The sequence below is a fragment of the Malania oleifera genome, chromosome 4 (assembly GCF_029873635.1).
Source record: "Malania oleifera isolate guangnan ecotype guangnan chromosome 4, ASM2987363v1, whole genome shotgun sequence".
In the NCBI taxonomy this organism is placed as follows: Eukaryota; Viridiplantae; Streptophyta; class Magnoliopsida; order Santalales; family Ximeniaceae; genus Malania; species Malania oleifera.
Window position 1 is genome coordinate 123,085,730 of NC_080420.1, and position 17,434 is coordinate 123,103,163.

At 34.7% G+C, this 17,434-nt stretch overlaps 1 protein-coding gene across 1 annotated transcript; it reads left to right on the top strand.

The window, feature by feature from the left end:
* Positions 1-6,461: 6,461 nt before the first annotated feature.
* On the top strand, positions 6,462-10,492 carry LOC131153983 (uncharacterized). Its single transcript, XM_058106428.1, is given in 4 exon segments — positions 6,462-6,469; positions 6,826-6,923; positions 10,186-10,452; positions 10,455-10,492. Coding segments are annotated over 4 exon segments (411 nt in total).
* Positions 10,493-17,434: the final 6,942 nt, after the last annotated feature.

Below are 17,434 nucleotides of genomic sequence, written 5' to 3' on the forward strand. Positions count from 1 at the left end.
AAAGATAATAATAAAGTCAATTAAAAAATGTTTTTACTATTTTTTAATTATCAAACTCAATAATTTTTTTATTATAAAGTAAATTTTGAAAGTAGAACAATTAAGTAAAATAATTATAATAAATTTTATTTTTATTATAGTAATTTTTTTAATATATATTATTTGTAATTTTATAATGTTAATCATATTTTTATAATATTATTTTATTTAAATATGAAAATAAGTATTTTTTTAATCAAAATTTTAATTTGTATTCGTTTTGTAAATATTAACCAAATAGGTTGCTAGTTTCTAGTTTTTAGTTTTTATATTTAGTTTTTTATTTTCTTTAATTTTTTAAAGTAATACTAAACAACCCTTAAATCTCTCGTACTTTATGCATTGCATTAACTTTTTACTCCTTCCCATTTTTCATATCTAGAACTTGACTTCATGTTATAGCTCTTATTTATCCCTATGATAAAAATTAAAACTACCACATTAAACCAAAAGTAATTTCACATACCTAGATGAAAAACTAAACATAAATAAGAAATAAATTAGAAAATTATAAAACTAATATATAGAATTGTTGCTGTTGAAAATTGAACAGTTTTTGTGAATCGTCCTTTGATTGCAACCACCTGAAACGAACCAAACGTAAATGGCTTGAAGAACCCGGGGTGTATTTCGGGGGGATCACTCTGATGCTTAAATTAGAGATTGTAGGAGGCTTTAAATTGCAACAGTAATAGAAAAGAAAGTAAGAATTAGATGCTTACCTCCTTTCGGAGTACCCTTTTATAGTGGTGGAGGTTCACTCTATTTCAATTGGGTATTGATGGACGCATTGTCGCGATGTGCTCCTACACGGCGCGGAACGCACCAAAGTGTGTTGCCCCGAGATACGTGAACTGGAAAAGGTGAATTTTAAAATAATGATATTTTCATGGAAAATATGGTATGATGGAGTTGTCACTGACCTTTTGGAGTGTGGTTAAAACACTTTATTACTACTAAGTTAAGGGTAGAATCGGTCTGCGCTATCAGAGTCGGGCTCAGGAGTTTGGTTATGCAAGGGGAAGGTATTAGCACCCCCTATGCGTCCGTTCTTACGAACGGTAGTTAATTAATCAAAAATTATTCCAAAATAAATTCAATAAACCTTTGAAAATACTCCCTACCAAAAATCAAAGAAAATGTGCAAAATAAAATACTATGTAGGTATTCCCTCGGTGCTGAGGCATATCGTGCTCCGAAGAGCTCATGCCTCCCTTTTGAATCATCAGGATCGAAAAATCGAGAAAATAGTTTGAGAAAATGCACTCCTGGAATTTTTTGAAATTTTTATAGAATATTTTGTGTGAAAAAATAATAGTCCAAGAGGTTTTGGGACTTAATTCAGGATAAAAACCATTCATGGAGCCTCAAGAGTATTTTTTATGATTTTTATGATTTTTCCCTAAGTATGAAAACATTTCTGTGAATTCTGCAATTTTTGTGATTTTTCAATATTTTTCCCGAATGCTAATTAAATAACAAAGAGGTAATTAAGCCAAAAGCAATGAAAATTGGAACTTGAAAACATTTTCTTGATTTTATGTGATTTTTCTAACTGTAAAAACAACTTTGGATTCGCAAAAAAAAAAATTGATTTTTTGTATTTTTTTTTTCCCTAATTTTTATGTGGTTTTTATCATAAGAATTATTTCAAATAGTGAAAACCAACTTAGAAATAGTCTTAGAATTTTTTCTGATTTTTTTTTTAAAAAAAATTGTGATTTTTTTGAATTTTATGGCCTTTAAATGAATTATTTGAGTATTTAAAATAAAATAAGATAACGAAAAGAGAAAACCGGTGTAAACTGGTTCAGGGGGGTCAACCGGTCAAACATTAATTGGTCTGGAGGGGGACTGGTTTAGGGCCGGTCAAGGCCATATGCCACGTGGCGTGCTATGAGTGGAGGGGTCTGATGGGCCAGGATAGCTGATGTGGCAACCTCCTGAACGTCCATGGAGGGTCAGGATCCAACAACTCTCAGTGGGCTGCCACCAACATTAATGGCAAAGGAACAAGGATGCCACGTGTTGACACGAGGTGGCACACGTGCAGGCATTTACGAAGGATTCTGACACAAGGCAATTGCTGTCGTTGATGGGGGTCCAAGATTTGATGGTGAAAGGTGATTCTGCATGGATCGTCGACATGGAAACATCCCGAGCATAGGCAAAGAGCACATATTCAACAGTGCTCAAAGGGCTACGTAGCCTTTTGATCAAATGACCAGAGACTTGACACGTGCCGTAATTTTACGGCTTCAAGGCTGCTGATACTTAAACTCCATTTTTTTTCTTTCTTTCATTTTTTCATTCTGTTTTCACTCGAGTCTCTCCCTCTCCTCTCTCTTCTCTTCCTTCCCCGAATACTCTCAAAAACCCTAGACTATCCCCTTCCTTCTCTCCTCTAAAACCCTAAGATCCAAACTTAGCTTCTTCTGAAATCCTTCTTCTCTTTCTTCTACTTGTTCGAAAAGACCTTCATCTCTAAACCATTTCTTTCTTCGAAATCTCTGACTGCTAATAAACCCTAATGTCTAACACCATTCTTCTCTCTCAAATTTCCAACTCTATCCCTGAAAATCTAGGCCTCAAACTCAGATCCCTGCAAGCTTCCTATTCCCCTTTCCAGTCGAAAAACCCTAACCCTATAATCCCTCTCTCACTCCATGAGTTATTTTGAGCTCTCTTCAAACTATCTCTCTCTCTTTTCAGATCTCTGCAACTCTTTAGACCTTCTATTTAGTCCTCGCATGATCTGAACCTCGATTCAAATCCCCTCTTACCCTCCTGTCCTTTTGAGATCCAAAGGACCTGAACCCAATTCCCTACTTTAGCACACTCACAAACGATTAGTCAATCTTCGAGGACGTTTCGAATGAAGCAGCTCGAAGGTGAGACACTAGAGAAATTCTAACTGGCAAAACTTTAGAGGTCATGGCCAAGAAGATAAGTGATCTCTTTCCCATTTCTATTTTGACTGTGTGAATGCCCAGATTGCTTTCCCAATGGTGTGTTTGTATTGGTTGTGTCTATTTGGTATTATTCGTGCTCGGTTAGGGTTTCTATTGCAGGTTTGGGTCCAAGGACAAGTGTAACTCGTCTGAATCCAATGGGTGGGAGCAGGGTTGACTCGTGCAAGTCAACTCGCTTGTGCGGGCGAACTCGGATGGGTCTGAATGAGTCACATGCCTACAGGCACATGTGGGGGGGGGGGGGTAAGTCAAGTGTTGGCTTGATGGGCTTTGGGTGAAATCATAAAATGGGCTTGAGTTTGGTAAAAATGGGCCGGCCCAAGATGGATTTTTAAAACAGGCTTAACTTCTTTTTTTTTTTTTTTTCCAAAATGGGCTACGAGATAAAACATTAAAATGGGCTTTGGGGTTTGATTTTCGAATGGGCTAGCTATTTTTAAAAATGGGTCGGGTCTCTTTTGAAAATAATTTGGGCTTGGGAGTTTTTAAAAGGAGGTTGGGTTGTGGGTTTTGAAGAATGTTTTGGGAATTTAAAAATGAAATTGGGCTGAGGGTTTGAGTTCAAAAGGGGGCCTGGTTAACTTCTTAAAACGAATGGGCTAGAATGTCATTATTTAAAAATAGGCCCACAATTTTTATTTTAAAAGTGGTTTGGGCTCTAGGGCTTTAGTTAGAAAGTTGGGCTGGGTGTTTGAGTTCAAACAGTCATGACTTAGGTCCGAGTTCAAACTCGGATGTGAAAGGTTTGTTTCCAAGATTCGTATGCCCATTCGGGTTCGAGTAGTTTCTCAAGACTGATTCAAGCCCAAATTCAGATTCGGGTTCGAGCTGGACATCAAGGGATCAAAGGTTCTAACCTGAACTCATGTTCAGGTCTGTGAGGTTTGAGGGTTGATTTGATTCAGAAACAGCTCAGCTCAGGACTGAACCTGAGACTTGGATGGGGGTACCTTGATACACATAGAGTCAATAATGAATTGAACGAAACAAAAAGGGAACTAATTGCTTTTACCTCCTCTTCCTATCTCCTCCTGTCTTCCCTCCTGCTGTTGAGTCTGGTTATCCGCTCCAAGTGTCTGATTGAGGCTTCGAATGTGCGAGAAGCTTTAATTGCCTCTCGGGTGTATTCTGCTTTCTACTTCTCTGTTGCCTCTGTGTCTGATTATGAACTACTGCTCTGCTCTGGTAATGCAGGGCTTCTCTCTGTTCTCTGTACTACGCAGTACAAATTTTTTCTCTCTAATTCTCCGTAGAGCTTCCTTCCTCTCTCAATTTCTATAGAATTTTTCTATGCTTTTTTTTGTGTAACCTGAGCTACAACGCGAGGCTCCCTATTTATAGGGAGTCTCAGGGCTCAATTTGGCGCCAATTCCCTCTAACAGAATTCCCTATGCTGGCAGGGAATATTTTATTCCCCATGTGATTTCATTTTATTTCCCCCTTTTTTTTTTTTTTGAATTTATGTTACTCTAACTAATTTCCTGGCTCTTTTATGAGCAGGTGAACCTAAAGGTCTAGGTGGCAACTCCGAACTAGCAATCATGGCATCTTTATTGTATTTTGTTTTGATTTTTTTGTAATTTTGTATGCTGACGTACCCCCACTCCCCCTTGTACCGCAACCATTATTTTGTAACTTGTAATGTAACTCTGTATCTTGTACATTTCATTTCCTTGTACTTTTCTTTTGTAACCTCTCCCTGTATTTGTATTTCCATCTGTAACTTTTATTTTACCTTCTCTATGACATTCTCTGTATGCTTAAACACTCACGTGTACATACGTGTCTTTTTCCTGAACAAGATTAATGATGTATGCACTTCTTAATTGTGACCCTGGAGTTGACCAATTTTGACCAAACAAACATGGTTAATAGTATATGACTTTAATACCCAAACAAATCGGTTCTAAATTAAATAAACCCCCACAATTAAAGACTTGACTCTGAAATTGCCAATCTTGGTTTAAAATTTAAACACTTTAACTTAAGGACTACAAGTTCGAATGACTTGGTTTAAGAAATGAGAAATGAAATCAAATCCTAGATTTAAATTGAAGAAAGGGAAAACTAGATTTTTAGAATTTTAGCATTTAGATAACTCGAAGACTTTAATTATGGGACTCAGAAATTTTTGAAAACCTAATAAATGAAACAAATTTTGAAATTAACTAAAGTGAAAGAACTGTAATCTAAAAGGAATCTATTTTGAGTTTTTTATGCTCGAAATATAATACCTAGCCTAAGGGGAAATGGGTTTAAAATTTTGGGGTCATGGAAATTAACTTTGCAACTTGAAGGACTCACACTAGGATAATGAACCTAGGGTTCAACATTACTTTTTTTATTTTTTTGAAGAATCTAACAACTTAATAGACTTTATCAATGACTCAAATGAAATTATAGGACTCGGGTTGACATCAAAAGGACTCAGATTTGAACATTACGGGGACTTGGAGTTTTTAATTTTAGAAAAAAAGGGATTTTGCTTGAGATTTGAAATCAAAATTTATTAGGCCGGGTTTCTTGGGAAGACTTGGTTAAAATTGGGGTGTCGACATGCATTATTATGCTTATGAAGGTCATGAAAAATCTAAGGGCATTTATGTCGGGGTTTTATAACTGTTTCCCCTCATGAATGAGCATATTGATTTTAGCATATTGGTTATGCAAAGGTATTAATGGTGGTTTCGTAACCATTTTATTAACTTTGAGTATATCGATAATGCCTAAGATCAAAGATTATAAGACATGAACTTTAGTGACAAATTTAGCAATGCTAATCAAAATATATAGAAACTCAATGATGTTTAATTAGCTAGTTCAGTACATTATTACCAACAAAGAGCATTTGAATGTATGAGTGTTAGAATCATAACCTTTCCTACTCTTTTAAGATCACATTACACAGGAAAAAACTTAACTTGATTTCCAACTACTTAGACCCCATACTCATGAAAAGTAAACTCATCTAAATGTCTTACTTTTATTATAGAGTGTTATTTAATTATTTTAATTAATAATAATCTTGTTATTAATGTATATTTTTTTATTTTATTAATAATAATCTTTGAGAGCCACATTAGAGTCTAAAAGGTGTAAGATAAATAGAAATAAGACAGAATATGCGAAATTTAATTTTAGTAATGTAAGGAGTAGCAATGGAGAGAAGATTAAACTTGGTAATCAAAATATTAATAACACAAATAGATTTAGATATCTTGGATATATTATGAAATTGAAAAGGTAAATTGAAGAAGATGTAATACATAGAATTAGATTAGGTTGGGTAAAATGAAGAAGTATTTCAAGTATATTGTGTGATCATAGAATACCCTAAAATTAAAAACAAAGTTTTATGAGATGGCTATAATGTCGGCTATGCTTTATGATTTAGAATGTTGGACAACTAAAATATAACATGTACGAAAAGTAGAAGTTACTTAAATGTGAATGTCAAGGTGGGTGATATAACATTAAAAGATAAAATAAGAAATTAGCATATACATAATAATTTAGACATAAAATCGGTCAAAAATAAGATAAGGAAGTGGTTATTTAGATGGTTAGAACATTTGAAACATAGGGCTAGTGGAACACTATCTTCAAATGCTTCTAAAATTTTGCTTAACTAGTTCTAAAAAAATAATTTTAAAATGTACTTTTTTGCAACAAGCATTTGTTATATAGCACAAATCAAACAACACTTATTTTTTAATAAGAATACTTATGTTTAATAATAAGTACAAATATGGAGAATTTTAAAAATACTCATATGCAGTAAGCGTTTGTCATATATCCTTCTTGCAACTTTTAGAAACCAAGAAATATACAAAAGGAGAGTGCATGCATTTAATTTGGCAATTTATCTTTGTCCTTCCAACCCAACACTCTTTCCCATTCAACATCTCAATGGCACTAAAGAGAAATGGGGCTTCCCAACCAACATCCCCTCCTCCCCTAATAAATAAAGGACAACAATCCACATGTCCATCATAGTCTAATTGTCTTTTTTTGACTAGTATTGAATTGAGTAAATGTAAACCCACCTACAATATTAGATTGAGACTTTTATTTTTATTTTATTTTTATTTTTTTAATTTACGTAAGAACTCCAACCACCAACGAGCCCTTCGGACCCCCTGGTGCGGCACCAAACCTACTGATCAACATCCTCCACCCCCAGGTCTCACTGATCAAGGTAAAGTCCGGATGCGGACACGATTTCTGTACATCAGTTAGACGTTCGGTCAACCCAACTCTCGGGACACATCTCCATTACCATCAACGGTCCCCGTTGGCTCACAGAGAACTCTCACCATCCACGGTCCCCACTGGCTCATAGAGCAAACTCTCACCATCCACGATCCCCGCTGGCTTACAGAGTAAACTCTCACCATCCACAGGTACCGCTCGCTCCGTGAGTGTATTTACCTGGAATTGAACCCCCGATGCTCCTTCTTACTTACTGATGCCTTTCCATGGCGGCATGCCGTGGAGGCTGCTGTGGAGGCAGATTGAGACTTTTACTTTTGTACCTCTTTCTTGTCAATGTGCTTATTATGTTAATAATAGAGACATAAAGAATGGGTTCCGCTCATGATAAGCATGATATTAAAAGAAGTAGGATTCGCTCACTATGTATCAGATATCAACATAACAAGTACATGGACATGGAGAAGTAAACGCATTCTATAAATTCTTTTAAGAGTTTTGATCTAATTTTTTCTTTCAATTCAAGAATGCTAGCTCATGTGCATGCATCCAACTTAGCAAGTTCAGCAGCATAACATTCATTATTATTTGTTGAAAATATAGCTAGTTTGGAGCCACTCTCATTTAATAATCTTACTTTATCAATCTCATTTGAGCTAATAAAGAGTCTGTTTGGTACTATTATTGTTTTCTGTTTTCTGTTTTCTGTTTTTTATTTTTGTTTCTCCACAGTGAAAAAACATATTATAAAAACGTGTTTGTTTATGTTGTTAGTTTTCTGTTTCTATTGTCGAATTTGAACTGTTTGCTAAAAAAATTAAAATCCAAATTTTATAAAACATGATTATCTTCTAATATGTTTTTTTTTTAAATGATAAAATAGTCACTAAGTTTTCTTATATTTACGAAATTGACCCCATCTGTGAAAAATGCAAATTATAAATGGTTAAAAAATATTTTAAATTGCTTCTCAAATTTTACTTCAATAGTTTAAAAAAAAAAAAAGAGTTTTAAGAAATATTTTTTACAATAAGTGTTTGTTATAGTACAAATCAAACACCACTTTTTTTTTTATTTTATAAAAACACTTATTTTAAATGATAAATGCTACAAGTATATTTTTTTAAGTGCTTCCAAATGGAATTAAACTTATATAAAATAACAAGTATGATTTAGTATTTCACATGTTGAGATATTTAAAATTATAAATGATTTTATTTTATGTTAATTAGTCCCTTCTATAGAAGCTCCTATTGACTTCTAGGAAAGAGACTTTTAATGAAGAACCATACATCACTTTGTGGAGAACATCTTAACTTTCACTATTGGCAACTCCTTCAAATCATATTGCAAAGATTCAACCAGTGTTGAAAAACAAGTCTTCATTCTTTTACAATCTGTTGATTGGTTGATGCTCAATATTAGAAATCATTATATTAGGCTTTTTAATCATCAACATTAATTATAGCAAATATTAATGCAAATAAGAATATATATATATATATATATATATATATATATATATATATATATATATAGATGGTCACCCTAAATGAAATATAATAATTTACTAAAAAAAGTCACTTGTGTTTAGTTGATATAATTTATCATTATTATTACTTTTTAATTAGCAATCATATATTATAATGCATACTAAAATATTATATGATTAAGTACTAATTTATGTTAATGATATTATTGTTTTAATTAACATTTTGTAATTAATATAATTCATTGTTATATATTTTAGTTAACAATTATGTATTATAATACATAGTAAAAAAGACATGATTATTATTTATGACAATAATGGTATTATTAATCAAACTAGTAATTTAATTAATATATTCTAATTAATATAATTAATATCTTATTATCTTTTAATTAACGATGATGTGTTACATATTATACTACATAGTAAAATAGCATATGATTATTAATTTATTAATTATATTTTTAATTAAACTAACATTTCTAAAACAATATTTTTAATTAACAGATCTTATCATTATTATATTTTAACTAGTAATATTATATTATACTACATAATAAAATAATATATGATATTAATTTATTAATAATAATATTAATTAAACTAACATCTTTTAGTAATATTTTTAGTTAATATAATTCATCTTTATTATCTTGTAATCAACAATTTTATTGTTGGGTTTTGTGGAGCCTAGTTATGTTTGATCCATGGAGCGAAGGCCCAGGCCTGACCAAAAATACTGAGGGTCTCGCCCTAGTGCTCGACCAGGAAGACCCTGAAGGGTGACCAAGTCGAGATTCTGAGATATCCTGAAGGACGAGATCCTGAGAGGCTCGACCATCATCTTGACCAACAAAACTTAATGGTGCGACTAGGTCGAGGATGCTGAAGTTAAAGATTCTTGATTTCCCACGAGGCTTGACCAGGTCGCGACCTTGGGGAACAGGGGTGCGACTAGGTCGACGACAACAATCTTTTGTGTGAGATTTCAGCAGAACTTTCCTATTTCAAAAGTTATGATCTTGTAAATCCTAAGATATATATTTCTAAGGTTCGTCTATGTGTATAGAGTGGCGTAGAAGTGTGCAGCAGCGTGGAAAAAGTTTTGAACTCTTGTGTGCACGATCCAAAGGTGTATGCTTTGGTGTTTAGGGTGTGTGCACGTTCTTTCTTCCTTGATGAGAGTGAGATAAATTGTAATTGTTGCACTCTGTATTCTTCCTTGATAATAGTGAAATCCCTACAACTTTGTGGACGTAAGCAAAATTTTCGAACCACGTAAATATTGTCTTGTGCATGCGTGTGATTATTTTCTTTGGCGTGTGCTTGTCTCTATCTTGTTTCTCATAGGTTTTGTGTTCTAGGAATTTTCCGTGTGTGTGTTTATTTCCCTTTCAACTGGTATCAAAGCCTACGGTTAGGCTTGAGTGGGAGCAACAGCAGAGGAAGAAAGAAAGGCACCTGGGATAGAAAAGTTCGATGGCACAGACTTTGGATTTTGGAGGATGCAAATTGAGGATTATCTCTATGGGAAGAAGTTACATTTGCCACTTCTAGGAGAAAAACCTGTGACTATGAAGGATGAAGAATGGACTCTCCTTAACAGACAGGTACTTGCAGTTATCAAACTAACTTTGTTTAGGTTTGTTGCACATAATGTTGTAAAGGAGAAGGCCACATCAAATCTGATGAAGGTTTTGTCAGATATGTATGAAAAGTCATCTGCAAATAACAAGGTACATCTAATGAAGAAACTATTTAATTTAAAGATGGTTAAGAATGCATCAGTTGCACAACATCTGAACGATTTTAACACAATCACAAATCAATTATCGTCTGTAGAAATTGATTTTGATGATGAGACATGTGCACTGATCGTTTAGGCTTCATTGCCAAACAGTTGGGAGGCCATGAGGATGACTGTAAGTAACTCCACGGGAAAGGAAAACTAAAGTATTACGACATACGAGATTTAGTTTTGGCTGAGGAGATTCGCTGAAAGGATGCTAGTGAAACCTTAGGAACTGGTTCTACCCTAAACCTTGAGACAAGATGTAGAGGTAATGATAGAAATTCAAATCGGGGCAAATCAAAATCCAGAAATTCTAATAGGAACATAAGCAAATCGAGATCTGGCCAAAAAGGACAATGCTGGAATTGTGAGAAAACGGGTCACTTTAGGAGGCAATGCAAAAGTCTCAAGAAGAAGAATGAAGATGACTCTGCTAATGCCGTAACAGAGAAGGTACAGGATGCACTACTTATTGCAGTAGACAGTCCATTTGATGATTGGATTTTGGACTCAGGAGCTTTGTTTCATACCAATTCACACCAAGAAATCATACAGAACTATGTTGCAGGTGATTTCAGTAAGGTGTATTTGGCTGATGGTACAACCTTGGATGTTGTCTGTAGGGGAAACGTCCGGATGTCATTGCCTAATGGGTCTGTTTTTTAAGAACCCGAACCGTGATATGTGGGTTAAATAATAAAGAGAAGGGTAAAATTGGAATTTGAGTAGGCTTCGTCGACAAAGCCAAATTTCATCGACGAAGGCTTTGTTCTACTTGTCGATGAAGTTCAGAGGCTCTTCGATAAGGAGAAGTCGAGTTTGGGAAACTAGGAATCTCAGGCTCGTTGACGAGGTCACCGTCTCGTCAATGAGCTGTCTATATGACCTCATCGACGAGGACGCTATTTCGTCGGCGAGGGCGGCCGGGTCAAGGGCTATAAAAAGGGATTTCCATTACTTCTCAGCTAAGAAATCTAAATATCCTCTCGCTATCTCTCTAGAAACTCTCCATACACTTCCTCTCTCTAGATTTCTTTGTCGTTTATTGTCTGATTCGACGATCCGAAGTTACCATGGGGATCAGTGAAGGATTCTCTACAAGTTTTGCGGATCGAAAACTCGTTTCGAATGTTTTTGGGTTTCAGCATAAAATCGAGGTAAGGCTTGGTTTTCGTTTCCATTCCAGTAGTTTTGTAGAGAACGGAGTCGTGAGCATATTCTATACTGTTGGTTGTAGGTTTTGGAACTCGGTTCGTTGTTTAGGGGCCTTAGAGTTTGGAATTTTCCATTTAGAGGAAAGGTAAGGGGAATTGTGTTTATATTGATTATTTTTTAAATCGGACTCGGTAGAGCTGTGGTTCGAGGTCTTGTGTGCATTTTGGTTACTCATTTAGGAGGATCTAACAGATAAAACTATAGGTTTTTCATGATTACAGTTTTGGGAAAAAAGGAGTATCGGGTTGCATCCCTGATTTTGTTGAAAACCGAATGTATATGATGATTTATACTGTGTTGTAGGGATGGTCATGCCTTGACTTGCTAAACTGTATGTGTTTGGAAAACCATAATTTTAGATTACCAAATGGGTGTGGTTTTTTTGGTTATATGAGCATGCATATGTTGTATTTTGGTTGAAATGCAAGTAGGAATGGCGTTCCGAATTTGTTCCAGGTACTGAGAGTGTCTGACTCTATATCTAAGGGCGTGAGCCTTATCGGTTGATCACCGAAGGGTGTGGATCGACTAGTTTGCGCTGGTACGATGCCATGGGAGTTTGGGACTAGCCATGTGCCAATGGCGCCGTTTTTTGCTGGTTGGCTATGGGCTAACGCTGGATTATCGTGAGCCAGCTTCGGGCTGAAGGGTGTGACGACATCGGGATTGCTTGATCATGTGTGTGTGCGTGTATGCACTGTTGTGAAATTAGTACTGGAACTGCATTTAACTGTGTGTATGTTGCGTTATGATAACACTCAAATACCACACACCTATATAACATGCATTCTTCCTTACTGAGAGGTGTCTCACCCCTACTGTACGTACATATTTTTTTTCAGGTCCTTCGGATAACCGGAGCTAGCTTCTGGGTGTAGGAGCGTAGTGGTCGGTGTACCGCGGATAGCGCTTGAGTAAGTGTTAGGACTTTTGGTGCTCGGGATGTCATTTTGGAGTATGGTTGATAATCGAATTGTATTTTGTGCTATGGAGCTTGGACTCCTATTGTATAGACTCTGATATGGTACCATATATGTATAGAATGACCTTTTTTTGCTACGTATATTTTATTGTGTATAAATGTGTATAGGGTGCCTAGGAACCCCATGGGGTCGGACCCTTATTCATTGTACTATATCTTTGGATGTTTTGTTGCATACAGGGACATGTTAGGTTACATTTTTACCCTTGAGTCCCTTTTCTGGGTTTGGGGTGTGACAGCTTTGTATCAGAGTTAACCAGGTTGTTAGGTCTTGTAGACTTGGTTAGGCTTAGCTGTGAGTACATACCAGAGTATAGGATGTAGGATATGGGTAGAGTTGGTTGAGGAGTGTTTTGTTGCTAGACCGGGACTTGTCGGCGGTATTTCGTATTTTTCCTGGAATGACGATTTCAGTAAAAGTCGGACAGACCATTGATGACTTTCATGTCAGTGTGATAGGACAAACTGAGACCTAGCAAGTGGTAGTTAACATGATTAGATCATTGTGTTAACCGTACATGTTGTAGGGATACTGATAGATTCTTATTGTGTTTCAAAATGGAGCCCAAGGATAATGACTTAGGAAGTGGTTCTGAGGATACCACACGGGAATCATGCATACTTCATCTTTCAATGTTCTCAGTACGTGGCCCACACAGAGCAACTGCGTACATGTCAATACGTGGCCCACACAGGCACCTACGTACTTCTTATCTACATGTGGCCCACACAGGCACCACTACCGACATAGAGTACATAACATGGCCCACACAGGCGCCATTATCCACACAGGATATAACGTGGCCCACACAGGTACACTACCCACACAGGGTATATAACATGGCCCACACAGGCGCCATTATCCACACAGGTATAACGTGGCCCACACAGGCACCACTACCCACACAGGGTATATAACGTGGCCCACACAGGTGCCATTATTCACTAGTATCCAATCCCCATGACCTACCCGTCATACATCAGTAGAACAAGTTTCTCGACCTGCCAATGTCCTACCCTATATAAATAACAATACGACGAGCTCCTCGACCTGCCAACGTCACATCATCATTTATATATAGGCAATATAACAACCTCCTCATGCCAACGTTATATTGAGATGCATACGAATAACCAAACCAGTTAGTTCACACAGATGCATCAAATCATTTCCACACAGGAATCCAACAGATTAATACATTTTCACACAGTATCCCAACAGATCAATACATTTCTACACAGGAGTCAAACATAACAACTCATTCATCATGTCATAATCATTTCAAACACCTCTACATGCAAACTCAAATACCACAGTAATTCATATTCAATTTATTAGGAAAAATTACTCCCATGTCACACGAATTTCATATCATAAAAAATTATCCCAAATATAACCTTAAACCAAATCATCATTTTTTTCCAGTAATCAAACTATTTTGAAAATCATATAGATAAATAATAAATTTCGTATGCTCATAAATAATTGGTTCACTTTAATAAAATACTGATATAATTTTATTCCCCCTTACTTGATTCTTTGAATTACGCTTGCAGGGCTCCCAAACTTATACCCGCGACGCTCACCCGAACCCTGATTCAATCAAATCAACCCCAATAAAACATTATTTTAATATTTCCTAATTTATAATAATTAAATACCAATTAATTTCTAAATAACCTATTTATCCTAATTTTGGGTTATTTCTACAACGACCCCACGAGAAATTCGAGACTTGTAGAGAATCATCCCTAGATTCTCGTGGTGGTGTCTGATCGCCCATTTGACTTAAAATTTAAGAAAAATTGAGGTAAAAATAAAAATTTGGCTTACCCCAAGAGATATGCTCACGCTATTCTTACGACAAATCAACTTCGGTAGATATGTCGGTGGCGGAAAATGGAGTTCGGTGGTATTCTCAAATTTCTAATTGGGCGAGAATTCGCCGTAAAATCGTAGAAAGAAGAGGAGTAGAGAGCGTGAGAGAATATATTTAATTTTTTTCTTCTCTCTCTCTTTCTTTCCTTTCTTATTCAGGGTGTGAAATTTTATTTTTTTTTTTCTTTCCCTTTGTTCCAGCAGAAAACTTAAACACTAAGTTTTTTTTTTCCTTTCTTTAACCTTATCATATACTTTTATATATATATATATATATATATATATATATATATATATAAATAATTAAATATACATATATATATATATCCACAATCCTCAAATTTCTTAATTTAATTAAAATTTTTAATAATAATAAATTAATTAATAATAATAATTTTTTTATTTTTTTGGGTAGTTACAGATCCATTTGAGTCTCGAAGTTGTGTGGGGCCCACATGAGTTTTCAAAATTCAAATTTAATTCTTTTTCAAAAATAAATAATAAAATAAATAAATACTATAAATAGTTTAAAAGTAATAACAATGATAATAATAATGATTAAAATAATAATAAATAAATAAATTAATTAATTAATTAATTAGGTAAGTAATTAATTAAAAATTTATTTAATGAGAGTGGTGACAAGCACTCTCATATGACCTCCATCCCCATCCCATACTGAACCCATACCTTACCCATCTCTTGCTCATTCTTTAATTTTAAAAAATTATAATTTCACCAATCTCCCCACACTTTTATAAATTTTATTTCTTCCTCAAAATTTTCCTATAAATAGGAAGTTCTCAATCTTCATTTTTCACAACAATTTTCCAAGGAAGAGAAGGATTAGTGAGTAAAAGAATTTGTGGTGGAAATAGAATTTTTGAGTAAGTTCTCACTCACCCACTTTTTCCGATCTCATTTCTTAGAGATAGTTATTGTGTTCGTAGCACAAAATAAAAGAAGAAGGTAAGTAAATTTGATTATGTTAGTTTTTTTTTTTATTTAAAATTCATTCTCGAGTTTATTTTATAAGTAAATTTCAATTATGTTAGTTAGTTCCACAAAATTTTCATGAGTTTATTTTTACGCATATTCAATTATATTAGTTCTATATTTAATATACGTGCATCTATTTTTGAGTTAAGAAATATTCTAAGTAAATTTTCAGCATTTCTTTTTATTAAAAAAAAATTATATATATTTTTAACACAAAAATTGTGTGGCATAAATTTATTTTTATGTTGCATTTTTTATGAAAATATAAATAAAGATGAGATTTTCAAAAGATTATTTTAAATTGCATAAATTATAATAAGATGGTTTTAAAACCCCTTATGGCAAAGCAAGTTCAAAGTTACAGATACTTGGTACTGCAACTTAAAGTTTATACGGATCAGAGTGTATGCACACTGTTTACAGAGTGGTTATTTATGTTAGTGGATTTCTCTTGAGTGCACACCTGGTTCTAGACCAGAATTTAATAAGGAAAATCTCACTTAATGTTTACGTACGTTGATTTAGTTTGGTCGGCCAACCAGCTAAGTTTAGTCTTCGGACCGCACAACCTAGTCATGAGGGTAAACATAACTTCAGGCAAACAGGCCTAAGGGTGATTTTTACAATATATGTTTATACATATTTAATTACGTGTATAGAGTTATTAATGAGTTGAAGGAAAAATATAAGTTTATATGAAAAGGGTCATTATTGTGCCTAAATGACGATTTAAATGAAACGTATAAGGAAAAATATATGTATGTATATAGTTAAATATTTATGTTGTTTTAAAGTTAAAAGTTTAATTTAACGGTCACAGTATATGGTTATTAAATTTTACTGTTATAGTTAATGGTAAAAGTTTTATGCAGAAATTTTTAAATTTATATTTATTCTAGAAGCAATTTTGAAGTTATAGTATTAAATATTATTCTACGAAATTTTTTAAAAGCTCATTTTGGCCACACACTAATAATAATCTTATTTACTTACTGAGCGTCGTCTCACCCCAATCATATTTCTATTTCAGATAACTCTGAAAGGCATGTCGAAAATCAAGCTTAGCGAGCATGCGGGTGTGGTTAGAAAAATAAAGAATGATTAGAAATATTATTATGATGTGAGATATTTATTTTGTGTAATTTTCTTCTTTTGAAATAAATGATTGTAATATGGATAATTAGTGCTCTGGTTTAATAATAATTGAATTTATTTACTTCCGCTCTAAATCAATAGAAAAAAGTAAATATCCCAAACCCTTCAGGGTTGGGGTATTACACATGCGGCTCGACATATAGAGCTATCCCGATTCGCACTGTGTTTGATCTCAACCAAGTATGAGAAGACTCGGAGATTCGAGAAGAGCCTGAGGAAGGATATCCACAGATTAGTAGGTATGCTTCAGATTCGCGAGTTCCCGATTTTGGTGTATAAAACCACGGTGATTGAGACTGGTATCAGAGAAGATGAGGCGGATCAGGAATCAAAGAAGAGGACAGTACCTTTTGGTTCTCAATCAGGATCTCGTCAGGGATCATGGAAGAAGAAGAGCAAGGGCTCGGGTTACCGTCAGAATACCGAGCGTTAGGGGTCACAAAGAGACCAGGTTAGTGGTCGTTGTACCAGATGCCACAGATGGCACAAGGGCGAGTGCCTCATATCAATGATCTCTTTGACCAGTTGCAGGAGATGCGGGTCTTTTCGAAGATCGACCTACAGTCAGGGTATCTTCAGGTGAGGGTCAGATCTGAGGATGTTGCGAAGACTACTTTCTGAATCAGATATGGCCACTACAAGTTCTTAGTCATGCCTTTTGGGTTGACGAATGCTCCAACAGTATTTATGGATCTTA